This window comes from Manis pentadactyla, chromosome 11 (assembly GCF_030020395.1).
Source record: "Manis pentadactyla isolate mManPen7 chromosome 11, mManPen7.hap1, whole genome shotgun sequence".
NCBI lineage: Eukaryota > Metazoa > Chordata > Mammalia > Pholidota > Manidae > Manis > Manis pentadactyla.
In genome coordinates, this window is record NC_080029.1 from 112,095,523 (window position 1) to 112,109,325 (window position 13,803).

Below are 13,803 nucleotides of genomic sequence, written 5' to 3' on the forward strand. Positions count from 1 at the left end.
AATCTGTTGCATTCCTATATGCTAACAATGAACTAACAGAAAGAGAAATCAGGAAAACAATTCCATCAAAAAGAATAAAATACCTAAGAATAAACCTAACCATGGAAGTGAAATACCTGTACCCTGAAAACTACAAGACACTCATAAATTAAAGAAGATACCAATAAATGGAAATACATCCTGTGCTCATGGATAAGAATTAATATTGTCAAAATGGCCATCCTGCCTAAAGCAATCTACAGATTCAATGCAATCCCTATCAAAATACCAAAAGTATTCTTCAACAAACTAGTGCAAATAGTTCTAAAACTCATATGGAACCACAAAAGACCCTGAATAGCCAAAGCAATCCTGAAAAGGGAGAATAAAGCTGGGGGGATTACACTCCCCAACTTCAAGCTCTACTACAAACCCACAGTAATCAAGACAATTTGGTACTGGCACAAGAACAGACCCATAGACCAGTGGAACAGACTAGATAGCCCAGATATAAACCCAACCATATATGGTCAATTAATATATGATAAAGGAGCCATGAACATACAATGGGGAAATGACAGCCTCTTCAACAGCTGGTGTAAGCAAAACTGGACAGCTACATGCAAGAGAATGAAACTGGATTATTGTCTAACCCCATACACAAAAGTAAACTTGAAATTGATAAAAAACCTAAATGTAAGTCATAAAACAATAAAACTTCTCTTAGAAGAAAACATAGGCAAAAATCTCTTGACTATAAACCCTGGTTTTAGGAGTTGGCAAGGGATCTGCGCTATGCAGTGTCTTGCCAATGGGTTTCAGCCCTGGACAAGCTCATTATGGATTCAATGAGATTGAAAAATGACAATGGAACATTCTTGGGGTGAAAGGGTTATACCCAACTTTATTCCCACGGTGGCAGGTCAATCACTAGAATCCCGTCCACTCAGAGCGAGTCTGCAGGCAGTAAACCGGTCTCTGCCTCTGGCCCTCTCTCCCCTGACAGCTGTCTCAGTCTCTGTCCTCGGCGCTGCCACCACTCCAGTCTCTGCTCTCCTGCAGCCATGACACCGTGTTACCCAGAGCACAGCTCCACTGGCCAGAGCTCTTTCTATAGAGTCAATAATAATTTATTGCCCACACGTGTGTAGTGAGCGACCTGACCAGGGCCAGGTGAGAATCCTGGCCACAGGAACCTTCACTGTCCCCACAGCCGAGGAGTTCATTGAGCTTCCCTCTCCTCCCTCTGGTCTCCCTCGCTCTCTGCTGCCTACACAGCTGCTGCCATTCTCTGCGGCTCTTGCTTTAGTGAATTCCTTCTTTACCTACACTCATCAGACATGCTCGAGAATTCTTTCTCATTCAGAGTCAAGAACCCTCCCCAATCCAGGCTGAGCTTTCAGCTGGTGCCCAGGGAGAGACCTCCCAGACACAGCTGTCAGGCAACAATACGACATAGTTTATAAAAATAGTATAATACTGTATGTGTTTTTCGGGGATGCTTCTCTCCCTCCACACTGTTTCTCCAGGAAAAGAGAGTGTGGATTTGCCTGGCGGTAAAACTGGGCTGGAATCTAGAGTCCAAGTACTTCAGCTGTGTAACTACGTGCAAATTAATTTTAATTCTGTTGAGTCTCAGCTTCCTTATCTATATAAATGGGGCTCCCATTTCCCTTATAAGGTTATACAGAGGATTAAATGAAATGTTCCTATTGCAGAACAGGTTTTAAAACTAAAAATTACAGTGAGCTTCTGTTTTTTTCTTTCATGTTTATTCTAGATCAGGGGTGGAGGATTGCTGATTCACAGGGGAAAAAATATTAACAAAATGATTTCTCCCTAGACCATATAGTCTAGAGTATTTTAGAGCAAGAACTGGGAACATGAATTTTATTCAGTAAGGAAAGACATTACTAAAATATGTACAGCAGCTATACAGTATGACTTGCTAGTGGAGGAGGAGAGAAAATGAGAACTAGTAGGAGAGAGGAAAAAACAGAAGAGAGAAACTATTAATGGGGAGTCAGCAAGTGCATTTCTGCCTTTGAAATGTCAATTAACCATTGTTTACAGCTCTGCAACTGCTCCAGTCCCTGAGCCTATTAAGGTTTGCTTAGAATGGCATCCTCTCAGCAGACCACCAAGGAAGACCTTATTAGTTTGGGTGCAGCAACAATGAACAGAACAATGTCAGCATGACATCAAGCTGGGAACCAGATGGAAACAAAGTTCTACAAGCCTGTGCCAGATAAAGTTGCTTGTGATATTCCAGTCCTCAATTTAGCTCTTTTCACATGTACCTACTTTTTGTGTAGAGCACAGGGCTAGAATTTTCTTTCGTGGAGATTTTGTGGTATGGCCTTCATTTCATTCCAAAAGAAGGTTTTCAGCAGATAAACATGTGAGTGGAAAAGGCAAATGCAATCTAAGTTCTGGAGTCAGCAAAGTTGGTGTAACCCAGGGGAAAACCCCAGGGCAAAATACCTTTGAAACCAAACCAGTCAAAGGGAGAAATAAAGTTTATTTCTTAAAAGCAGTTGTACACTTCAGCTCCCCCCATGTCTCTCTCACTGCAGAAGAAGACCCTACCCAACCTCCAACCTCTCCGGTCCAGAGAAGCCCTTGCTAGCCCTGGTAATTACCTATTCACATCGAGATGAACTACTTCTCTCCACCCCCTGGAAACACCTATTATATGGAGAGGCACTAAAGCCAGGTGAGAGTTTCTGGAAATATTGCAATTTTACCCACAGTTGGTGAGAATGACATGAAAGCACAGTCCCCTGAAATATTTATATGTGCATTTGTGCAATATTAATGCAGTCTCCTGCAAACACACAGGCAAACACTCTGGGGCAGGGCACCCTCAGATCTCTTCAAAGACTTGCCTTTTAACCGGGCACAGCTTTCATCACTGGAAATGTTCCATTTGCCTCAGAGCACAGTGTGATCTCTTTCAGCCTTGAAGTGTCAGCTGGTTAACGCAGCCCCCTTCAGAGCCAACCAAACACACCTGGTTCCCCTGGGCCAGCTGCTGCCCTCATCCTCACACCTGGAAGGCATCAGCCATCCGCCCGCAGAGTCCCTGTGTGGGAGTGGCATGGGCACCTGGCTCCAGGCTGCTGGGTGTCAAAGTCATCCTCAAAGGATGTGGATGTGCACCCACAAAGGCCCTCCTCTGCCCACAGCCTGGCCCAGTGCTGCCCAAGCAACACCAGTGAGCAGGGCTGAGAGGCACTTAGTCAACAGGGCTTTATATAACCTGGAGGAGAAGGCCAGGAGGAGCAGTCTGTGGGCAGGACCGAGTCCTCGATACCCAGGACTTGGAAAGTTTGGACCTCTTTAGGGCAGGGACCATGTCTGTCTGTCGGGGGTACTGGCCTTAATTCTCTCTCCACCTCACTCATATCTATTTTCCTGCCTAACATGTCCTGTTCAGTATCCCAGCCTGGACATCTAGAAGAATGCAAAGCACATATTGGCTCACGGACTGACTTGCAGCTCATGGAGGTTGTTTGCTGAGCTGCCCCCACTTCTTTACTGTGAGAAGATGGACAGAAACAAGTGCAACAATTTCTTCCATTTCCTAATCCTAACTCTGATCCTAACCCTAATCAGGACTGAAGGACGAGGCAGGACAGGAAAGGATGGATAACAGCTTGCTTACAATGAGGCAGAGTGAATGGTGTGTCCATTTCCTGAAAGCTCTACCAGTTTATCAAGCTGGAGAAATGGTCACTGTACTAGGAATCAGACAGTCTGGGCTTTTATCAGACATTTTCACAAATTTACTGCATTACACAGAACTCGTCACTTCCTCTCTCTAGGCTTCAGTTTCCTCTTCAGTAAAATGGAGGGCTTGGGCCAGGTTCTAAAAGGCGGACCCTATGATCATGACTGGAAACTCAAGACTGGTTTTGTCAAAGTGCTTTCCTACGCTTCCTCCCAGCAGGAGGGCAGTCCCCTACCACACTTTACTTCCTAGGAGCTCCCAGGGAGCCTGTTCCAGAGCATTTCCTGATGATTTATGCAACCAGCCACAGCTGAGAGCCCCTCACAGACCCAGCGACCCTCAACATAGTTCTCAGCCTCGCCTGTCCCCCAGAGAGGCCCAGAGATGGTTCTGCCTGAGAACTGGGGACACCCAAGAACTACAGGTCCATTGCAGAGCTTTCTCCAACAAGCTTGCAGGTCCACTCTGTTAGGCAGGAAAATGAGTGGGGTGGAAAGAGAATAATGCCAGGAAAGCCTGCTAAAAAGACCCAGAGTTAATCACTTAAAGCTTAAAAAGCCAGGAGCAGCTTGGCCTGGAATGTTTAAATATTCCCCAGATAAAGGAGGGTACCTCAGCCTAGCCCATGTCTTTATTGTGTTAATCATGCGGGCCCAGCTTATTGTTATTTTTCCTATATGCTGTTTTTTTTTCTTCTTTGGCCCTAATCGAGTAGTTTGCAACCAAGGCAACTAATTTAGCATGCAGACCCAGCCATGAACAACATAGTAAAAGGCAGGAAGGAGTCCATCTTAAAGATGGTACTTTAACACCCAGGAAGTTAAAAATGTAAGATTCTTCACTTACTCTTTAGCAAACAGACAATAACGCAGCCCACCTTGGGGGCTGGGCAGGCAGTGTGTTAGATATGCTCCCAGACCAAGAACTCCAGTATCCCAGGGAGAAATCAGAGCAGGAAGTTCCTTCTGTTAAGTTAATTCTAAATATTCAGAGACCACTTAACAAGTCTGCACCCCCAGCCCTTAGTCATATTCCTGAAGAATCCTTAAAAGGGGGAACCCCAACCTTTCGGGGTGCTCCTCTCTCTGAGGTCGTCCGCACTTTCTAAGTGTGTAACTTTTTAACTTTAAACTCTTTTCAGCCTTTCAGGGTGTGCTCCTGCTCCTCTCTCTCTCTCTCAGGTCACCTGCACTTTTTCTCTAAGTAACTTTAGATAAAACTTTTACTCAGCTTCAGTACTGTGTCTCTGCCCTTCAGTTCTTTGTTGCGGTGGGGATGAGGATCAAGGGAAATACACATGCTCCCCAACAACTCCGTTTCTGCAGGGAAGCTCTTCTGAGGCTGGGCTGCCTCTCCCTTCCTGTGGGGCCATTTGGCACTGGATCCACCCCATGGATAAAGGCAGCTCGGCCCACTCAACACGTGCCTTGCTGCTGACAAAGGGACAGGATGCCTCCCCTTTTCCCTGGGGGGGGCCTTCCTTTCAGCCATTTTTACTCCCTGCCTCCCCACACACCTTGCAGAGCAGTCCCCTCTTTCCACCTCCTCCCACGTGCTTTCTCAGTCTCAGTACCTCACGCTGATCCTTTTTATTTCTGGCTTCCAAGGGTCTTCTCCTGGGTGTCTGGTCAGCAACACCGTACTTTCGGCCTGGAAAGCAGGGCCCAGGTTTCTCCATTGCAAAGGTTCCCTTGCCAGTTCACGCAAGGCCCAGGCAATCCATCTCTTCTTCCTCTCCTATCTCCCTATGGGTCCCACTTTGCACCTTCTCCATCCACATCTTTAGAAAGTCCCCTTGTCCCTGTCTTGGCCACAGTGGGAAGATGTATTAGTTTACTAGGGCTACCTTAACAAAGTAACACAGACTGTGGCCTAAACAACAGAAATTAATTTTCTCACCACTGTGGAGGCCAGAAGTCTGAGATCCAGATGCCAGCAGGCTGGGGAGGCCTCTCTCTTTAATGTGCAGATGTCATTTTCTCCCTGTGTCTTCACATGATCTTTTTTCTGTGTACTAATCTCCTGTTTTTATAAGGACACCAGTCACTTAGGGCCCACCCCAGTGACCTCATTTCAGTTAATTACCTCTTTAGAGACCCATCTCCAAACAGAGTCAGATTGAGTAGTGCTGGGGGTGAGGTGCTGGCGGTGGGGACCACAACAGCAGAGGGGACGGCACCAGCGGCAGAGGGACCACAGGCATCCTGTGCAGTGCTGGGCTGGTCCTCCTTTAGGGAAGGGCGTAGAGGGTAGGAGTGTGTAGTCCAGGGGCAGGTTCAGTCGACCTTCCGAGGTACTGTCCCTCAGCCCCCAGCCCTGGCTGCTCCCCCAGAGTCATCGGTAGCTGAGCTAAAGAAAACCACGCGGGGATAGCCCTCAAAGAAGCCAAGCATCAGGTAAAATGGGAATTTAATAAAAATGAAAAAAAATTACAATACAGTGGGCTGGCAATGGGCTGCTTTAGAAGGCCTAGTATGTTGGTCTGCCTGACATGCTGACTCCTCGCGGGGGTCCTGAGGTCAGGGACTGGTCTCTCACACCCCCAGGTTCACTTCACTCACTTGTTCCCATGGAGGAGGCCTCAGTCTTCTGGTGTAATTTTTGACGTGGCTAGTTCCAAATTCCCTCATCCTGCCCAAGCCTAACCTTCACCCGTGATGATGATGCTCGTTTGCATCATTTTCGGAAGTCCACAGTGCCACCCCAGGTTCGGAGGTCAGCAGGCAGCTGAAAGCCCATTTACGGAGAAGAAGAGCTTCAGGAAGGCTGGAGCTGCTCTGTGGGAGACAGCCACAGCTCCCGGGGTCTCCTGGCTCCCCTGGAAATTCTGAATCCTGCAGGCCCATCTCTCTGGCAAAGTGTCCAGGAATGCAGAATGCTTGGGTGCTGGTGACAAGCAGGGACCAAGAGTCTGTAGAGACGGGAGCCCCACTGGGCCTGGGCCTGGGCCTGAGAGCTGAGCCCGTTAGGAGGTACTGCTCCGCCTCCGGGGGTGGAGGGCTCTCCTCTTGGTGATGTCCTCCTCTGTGTCACTCTCACAATTCCGCTAGAGAAAAAAAAAGAGTCTCAAGGCAAGAGGGTCATGAGATGCCAGGAACGGGGTTGTTCTGGGCAACCTGGGCTAGCATACCCAGGCCAGGGGCCTTCAGGCCAGGGAGGCAGATGTTGAGGGGAAGTCTGTTGCTCTGTCCGGTGACAGGGGGTAAGTGGGGTGGGGTGGAAGGGACCTGAAACAGGGCCAGTCCAACTGCCTTGAGGCCTCCTTCCCAGGAGGCAGGAAAGCAGGTGGAACATCTAGTAGAAACCAGGCACCAGGAGAAGTGAAACTATAATAATGAAAATTATATCTGGTGTCCATAGCTGCCCTGTCATCAAGACCATCTGGGTAGGTGGTCTGTGGGTAGATGGGTGTCCAGGACTAGAGAGAATGGCGGGCGGTGGGTGGGCCACAGGGACCTCCCCAAGCTCTGACAGCCACCACTCCACATCCCCCTTCTTTGACTGGCTTAGGCTGCACCTTTAGCAAGCCTGGCCATGCAATTTTTCCAGGAAATGGTTTTTGTGTTCCATTTCTATGAGAGAGGAAAAGGGTAAAGTACTTCCTGTGTCTAAACCAGAGCCAAGGCAGCCACCCTGAGGGTCACAGTACCTTTTTCATGCAGGCCACATGGACCTAATTACCTTATTAAAATTATTAAAAGCCATACTAATTCAGAAAGACTTAAGTAAGTCATAAAAAGCTGTTCTCAGATGTTCAATTTGAATGTTTCCTAAACAAAATTACATAATATATATTTTGAAAGGAAAAAGCCCTTTGGGAAACTGTATAATAGAAATCTGGGACCCAATCCTTTTCCACATGCAGGGTAAGCCACTGAGCCGACGGTGCTGAGTGTTTGAGCAAAAAGAGGACTATTTTTAAATGTTGGCACAAGGACAAAATTTAGAGAATTTACATTCTTTCCAGTTACTCTCTGTTCCTCTCTCCTGCATTAGGTCAGGGCAGTTCAGCCTGCAAGGCATGCCTGCTGCCCACCGTGTGCCCTCCCAGGGCCTTCTCTCCTTCCACTGGCCTCTGAAAGCTGGAAGTCCAAGGTCAAGATCAACTCTAGCCAAATACATCCTGGACCAGGCCCGGCTATAACAATAAAAATAACTCAAGCTCTGCTGCACAGCAACTTTTTAGCATGAGTCAGAACCAAGCAATAAAAATGTAAGCGGGAGGTGGCCTGCATACTGCTACCAGGGACTTTCAGAGGGAGAGTCCAGTCTCCTTGTACAGGACATCAGGAAAGTGGCCAGAGAAGGGACACGGCTTGGCCAAAGTCATACAGTTGTTCAGGCCCCTGGAGCCATAAATCCTCAAGTCCTGGGCAAGACAAGAAACAATACAAGCTCAGGCTGAAGAAAGGGGACCCTGGGTGTGTGTGTTTGGAGGGGGCGGGGGTAGGGGGGTTGGGAAGGAGCCCAGGGGCTGCACTGGGTCCTGGGAAGCAGCCCCAGGGCCATATGTCTTGAGGCTGCTCAGAGCTGACTGCCCATGGGGCTCAGGCAGTTGTCTTCCAGCTCCTTCTTGAGCAGGAGTCACCTTCTGTCCTGACCTGACCATCCCAGCAACTCCTTGGGTCCTTCCCACACTCAGTGAGCTGTGGGGAGCATCTGTCCAGGGAACATGTACCGGCCGAAATACTAACACTGCTTTCCGAAGCACTGTAACTGCATTTTGAAGTCTACCAGAGGATTTTGAACAGTTAAAACTGCTAATACGTACTGAGCACTTACAATGTCAGGATCTAAGAATACATCATCATCATGACTACCCCATGAGGTAGGAACTACTGTTAACACCATTTCACAAATGGTAACATTTTGGCACAGGAAGGTTAAGTAATTTCCTCCAGGCCACACAGCCAGTAAGTGGCAGATGTGAATCCCAGCAGTCTGGCTCCAGAGGCCACACTCTTGACCAGTATAAGTCCTTCATTCTAAATGTAACAAGCTTATCAAATATAAGATATCATCTCATTATTTTTATTATTATTAATGGTAAATAATCTAAAGCAAAATGGAAATGGAGAAGTGAAAAGGAATACAAAGCTTCCATTCTACAGCAGATTTTTGGATGGTCAGGAATACATTTTGGACTGAGTGTGATAGTCTCATTGTTCAGAGTCCTCAAGGTCCCCAGCAGGCTACCAGTCCTCAGGGACTGGCCGGGGCGGTGGAGCGGTGGCAGTGGGCCCTTTGGAAACCCTCCAAGAAAGGATCTGGTACCTCCACAGGCTCACGCTGCCCCAGTGGAGTGCTCCCCGCCTGGCGGGCCACTGGGCCCTTGGAACATGTGGCCTGATGGTCAGACAGTGCAGAGGAGGACAGGGCCAGCAAAACCAGCTGGCAGTGGTTAGACCTACCTGACCCCCACCCCTGAGCGCCAGGCCACCCCAGAATCCCACCCAAGAAGAGGGCACTGCGTCTACGCACCAGGTTCTCATCCAGCCTTAGGTGCACCTTCTTCAGCAGGGAGCGGGTGAGGTGGTTGCACAGGGAGACGATGCTGAAGGAGAGCTGAGGGTGAGGGAGGAAAGGAACCGCCAGTTAAGAATGTGCAGGGAGACCCTGGAGAGCATCAGGAACCCACCCGGGGCCCCTGCCCCCACTCCTGAGCCCTGGCATCTACCTTCCACCGCCTGCGGACATACTGCTTCTTGAAGTTCTCCAGGTTGACCACGGACTCCCTGCGCACCAGGGCTTGCTGGTTGTCCACCGGCTTGGAAACAAAGCAGAACATGGTGGATGACACTGGGCTTGGGAGGGCAACCACCCCACTCTCCCAAGAGCTCCCGACCATGTGCTGACCCGGGCACCTCCCCACCAGGCGGGGCATGCAGAGGGACATCACTGGGGGCAAAGTTAAGAGATGTGCCAGCTGTTCAGGAGATGGACCTGGTGCCCCTGGGCTGTTATTACCACAGCTAGACGCACACACTGCTGGCCTGGAGGTGGGGCCCCAAAGGCAAAGGGTGGGCCATTAATATGTATCATGGATCACTGTGGGGAAGGGTCATGGAACAGTAGTCTAGGGTGCCCACTGTGCACTGGGCCAGTTCTGGGCTTAGCGAAATGGATGACTTGTTGTCAGACAGGGCCTCAGTACTCCATTCAAAAATATATTGATAGAAAAAGGGGTTTTGAGGGAGTTAAGAGGAGATGGGATGTGTAGTTGCCTTTCATAGGCTGGCAGTCAAGGCTCAGCTTAAGTCCTGACTTCTCCAAGAAGCCTGATATGGCTTCTCTGAGCCTCAGTTTTCTCATTTGTAATATGGGGATAATAAATAGCATGATGTCACGGGGTTGTTAAGGATTAAATGAATGTGGGCATGTGAAGTGCTTAACCTAGAGATGCTCAATGAATACTAATAAATTATTGATACCTTCCTGCCTTGTCTTTACCTCTTTTTAAAAATAGCTTTATTGAAGAATAATTGATATACAAAAAACCTGGACATATTTAATGTATACAGTTTGGTGAGTCCATTCCCTCTTGAATTCCTCCTCTTTTGTAAAACAAGGTCTTCCTAGATCAAGAGATTCAAGAGATGGGTTCCAGGGGTTCTATGAACCTCCTGAAGGGGTTTGCAAATTTTAGGGTGTAAGCTTGTATGTGGATGTTCAGAGCAGCATTATTCATAATAGCCAAAAAGTGGAAATAACTGAAATGTACATCAACTGATGAATGGATACACAAAATGTGGTGCATCATACAATGGACTAGTATTCAGGAATGTTCTCCACAAAAGAGAATGAAGCACTGACACATGCTACACCATGGATGAACCTTGACATCATTATTATGACAAGGGAAAAGAGCCAGTCACACAAGGCCACACGGTCAGTGATTCTGCTTATACAAAATGTCCAGAGGAGGCAAATCCATAGATAAGGAAAGTAGATTAGTAGTTACCAGGGGCTGGAGAGAGGTTGAGAATGGGGAGTTGACTACTAAAGGGTGTGTTGTTTTGGGGGCTGATAAAATGTCCTAGAATTGGATAGTGGTGATGGTGGCACAACTTTGGAAACATACTAAAAACCCACTGAATCAGAGTGGTGAATTTTATGGTATGTGAATTATATCTTAAAACAAAAATTCAGTTTGTGTGTACAGATACACATTTCTGTAGAGAAGAGTTGATGGCTTTCATTGATTCTCAAAGGCCTGTGTTTCCTCAAGAAAACTGTACCGGATGGTACCTAAGGCCTCATCAGCTCGGTTTTCCTCTCTGCTCTGACAGCCTCCTCCCAGCAAGGCCTCCCTCAGCACCTGGGTGAACGCTGCAGGGGTGCCCACTGGCTCCTGAGTGCTGGTTTTGTCTCCCACCCACACTTGGAACACACCTCCATTTTTGCTCATTTTCCATCATGACCCTAGGCACCAGCCAGTGCATGCTGCTGGCCCACGCTGCTCTGCTCCTTCTGTGAGGAGGCCCTTGCCATGTCCACCCAACCCCCACCTCCTGGAAGGCCTCCGTGTGTTTCAAAGCCCAATTCAAAGGTGGCTTCCTCCAAGGCAACTTCTAAGAAACAATGTCTCTCTCCCAGACATGACCGACACACATGTGAGCTCCCTTACCAGAGGGAGCACCTATCCCCGTCGCCGTGCAGTGCAGTCATCCTACTGGCAGAAAACAACTGGAAGTCACAGGAGGAATTTTCTCCATGGTTTTGTCAATGCCCCCGGCCTGCCCAGAGCCTAAAGCAGCGGGTGCTTAATAGTCGGGTGTTTAATTGTTTGCCTGAGCTGCTGAAGAGGTAAACTGGAGTGAAAACCTAGGACCTGCTCACCCCTGCCACTGAGGGACCCAGGTAGCTGGATCAGCAGCAGGACACCAGGGAAGGGTCGTGACGCCGTGACTCCCCACGGCTCTGCCCAGGAGTCAGCAGAGCTCTGGGGCCCCAGGAGCTAGGGGGAAAGTGCACACAGCCTTGACACAGAGGGAACAAGACAGCCGCAGGCTGTTCACCTTCCCAAGCTGGAACACAGTGGTTTGGGCCAGTGTGTGGAAGGAGAGAGAGAGGAGGGGAAGGAGGGAGACGGAGAGGCGAGAGAAAAGGGTGAGTGCTGAGGGGACCCTCAAGCCCAGCGCTCGCAGCTCTCGCCTCGATTGCCCCTCATGTCCTCTGCTGCACCTGCGAGCCCAGCCCTGGGTCCAGGTCTCCCCCGAAAGGGAGCTGCAAAGGAGGGCAGAGCCTGCCCTTCCCTGATGTCAAAGCCTTCAGCAGCTTCCCAGAACTTTTGATGGAACCCGCCAAGCTCACCAAGACCCGCAGCGCCTGTGCCAGGCGGTCCTTCTCCACCCCAGTTTTCTCTCTGCCCTTCCTGCCGCCGTGACTCCCATCACAAGAGTCCACTTGCTGGATCAGGAGCCCAAGTCTCAGGGCCTTTGCCTTTGCTCCTTTACATAGTCACTTGGTCACTTCATTCAGGTCTTTGCCCAAATCTCACCTCCTCAGGGAGGCATTTCTTGACCACCCTACATAAAGTAGCATCCCAACTGCCCCACAGAACTCACTGCACCTGCACCCTACTTTTCACAGCATGCGTCACTGCCTGACATTTAAATTCTGTATCTGGTTTTTAGTTCCCCTCTCGTGCATCTCCCAGCAACTAGTATCTCCTTCTCAAGGTGATTTCCTGTCATTTCCACCTCTAACTTTGCTAAATGTCTGCAATTCACCTTTGAGCCTAACCCTGGCAGGGGATTTGCACTTCACTAGGGGAGTTTGAGGAGGTTGGAGGGAAGGGACCTCTTTTTATCTGCTGACTGAATGGCACCCTTACCAAGAGAGAGATGCCTGAATCCCATGGCTGGAAGGTCAACATGCAGGCTGGAGGCATCCTGTTAGTGAGAGGCCCACTTCCCACCTGGCCCAGCAGTGCCAGCTGCTGGGCAAAGAGGTCCAACTAAAATATCATGTGGGATGCTTCCCAGAGGCCATCCATGGGAGGTGACACAATTACTTCTATATGCCACACAAAATGGCATGAATTTTCAGGAGGAGGCCACCCAGGTTGTAAATCTGTCAGACTGGCCTTTCCTAATCAATGGGCCTTCTTGGTTGCTAAGAGGCTCACCAGATGTTGACACTGTCATCTAAGCCTTGAAAAGTCAGAGAGATGGAAATTCTGCAGTGAGATCTTTCCAGAAGGAATATGGCCACAAAATTTTTAATTAAATTAAGGGGCTGGGGGTTGAAGCTATGTTCTTCTTTCTCCTGACCCTCCCCTCTCTGCAAACACAGTGCCCACTTTCAGGCTTTACTTTATTTAACTTTAGGTGATACCAAAGAGTCTGGGTAATTTTTACCAGGCTCCAAGGAGCATGTTTGGTGTCTTAGAAAAATGTTGGGGAGGGAGGTAAGACAACAGAATGCTGTGGCTGAAGTCAGGTTCCATTTATGAAGAAGCAAATGCCTTTGGAAAAAGCCCAGTGGGGTGCACTAGATCAGCACTGACATCCACAGAGCAGGAGAGGAAGCAGTGGCCATTCTCCTAGCAAAAAAATCAACCCTGGCTTCACAGAAGAGGCACTCCAGAAGATTTTCTCTAAATCCCAGGCCTCCTCTAGAAACTGCAAACTGCAACTTTTCAAACCTCCGTCTGTGTCATTTCTCCAGTCCCACCCTCCACCTGAGCGCCCACCTCCCTCTCCTCCCAGGTCCATCACTCTGCCCTTACCCCCAACCTCCCTCAACTGCATCTCCCCATAAGTGGCCCCTCTCCACCTCTCCTTTTTGCTGGCTACAGCCTGGGCCCCACTGGACTCAACTGCCTGTTTTCCCAGGAAAGGAGCATGTGAGGCTTATGGGTGCCTGAGTCATTCTGCCTCCTTCTAAGTGGGTAGGAAAAGCCACAGAGAGACTGTCCCTGAAGGTTGTCCCCTCGATCAAACAAGTCAGTGCAGAGAGACAGGAATGCCCCTCTCCTTGCCTGACCTGGTCTCACCTAGTCTCACTTTTCTGAGTTAGGTCTCAGCATGGATACACTCTCATGGGACTGAGACTTAAATCCTCTCTCTGGGACTTCCAGGTTTCTG

The 13,803-nt window shown here is 49.0% G+C and overlaps 1 protein-coding gene across 1 annotated transcript in view; it reads right to left on the reverse strand.

Annotated features, from left to right (window-relative positions):
* Positions 1-6,506: 6,506 nt before the first annotated feature.
* Positions 6,507-13,803, reverse strand: part of DAPK2 (death associated protein kinase 2) — a 110,810-nt gene continuing 103,513 nt past the window's right edge. Inside the window, exons 10-12 of the mRNA XM_036892073.2 lie at positions 9,390-9,479; positions 9,194-9,277; positions 6,507-6,758 (exon numbers count right to left, since the gene is read on the reverse strand). Of these exons, the coding sequence (XP_036747968.1) occupies positions 6,678-6,758; positions 9,194-9,277; positions 9,390-9,479 (255 nt within the window). The 3' untranslated portion in view covers positions 6,507-6,677. The remainder of the gene's footprint in view (positions 6,759-9,193; positions 9,278-9,389; positions 9,480-13,803) is intronic.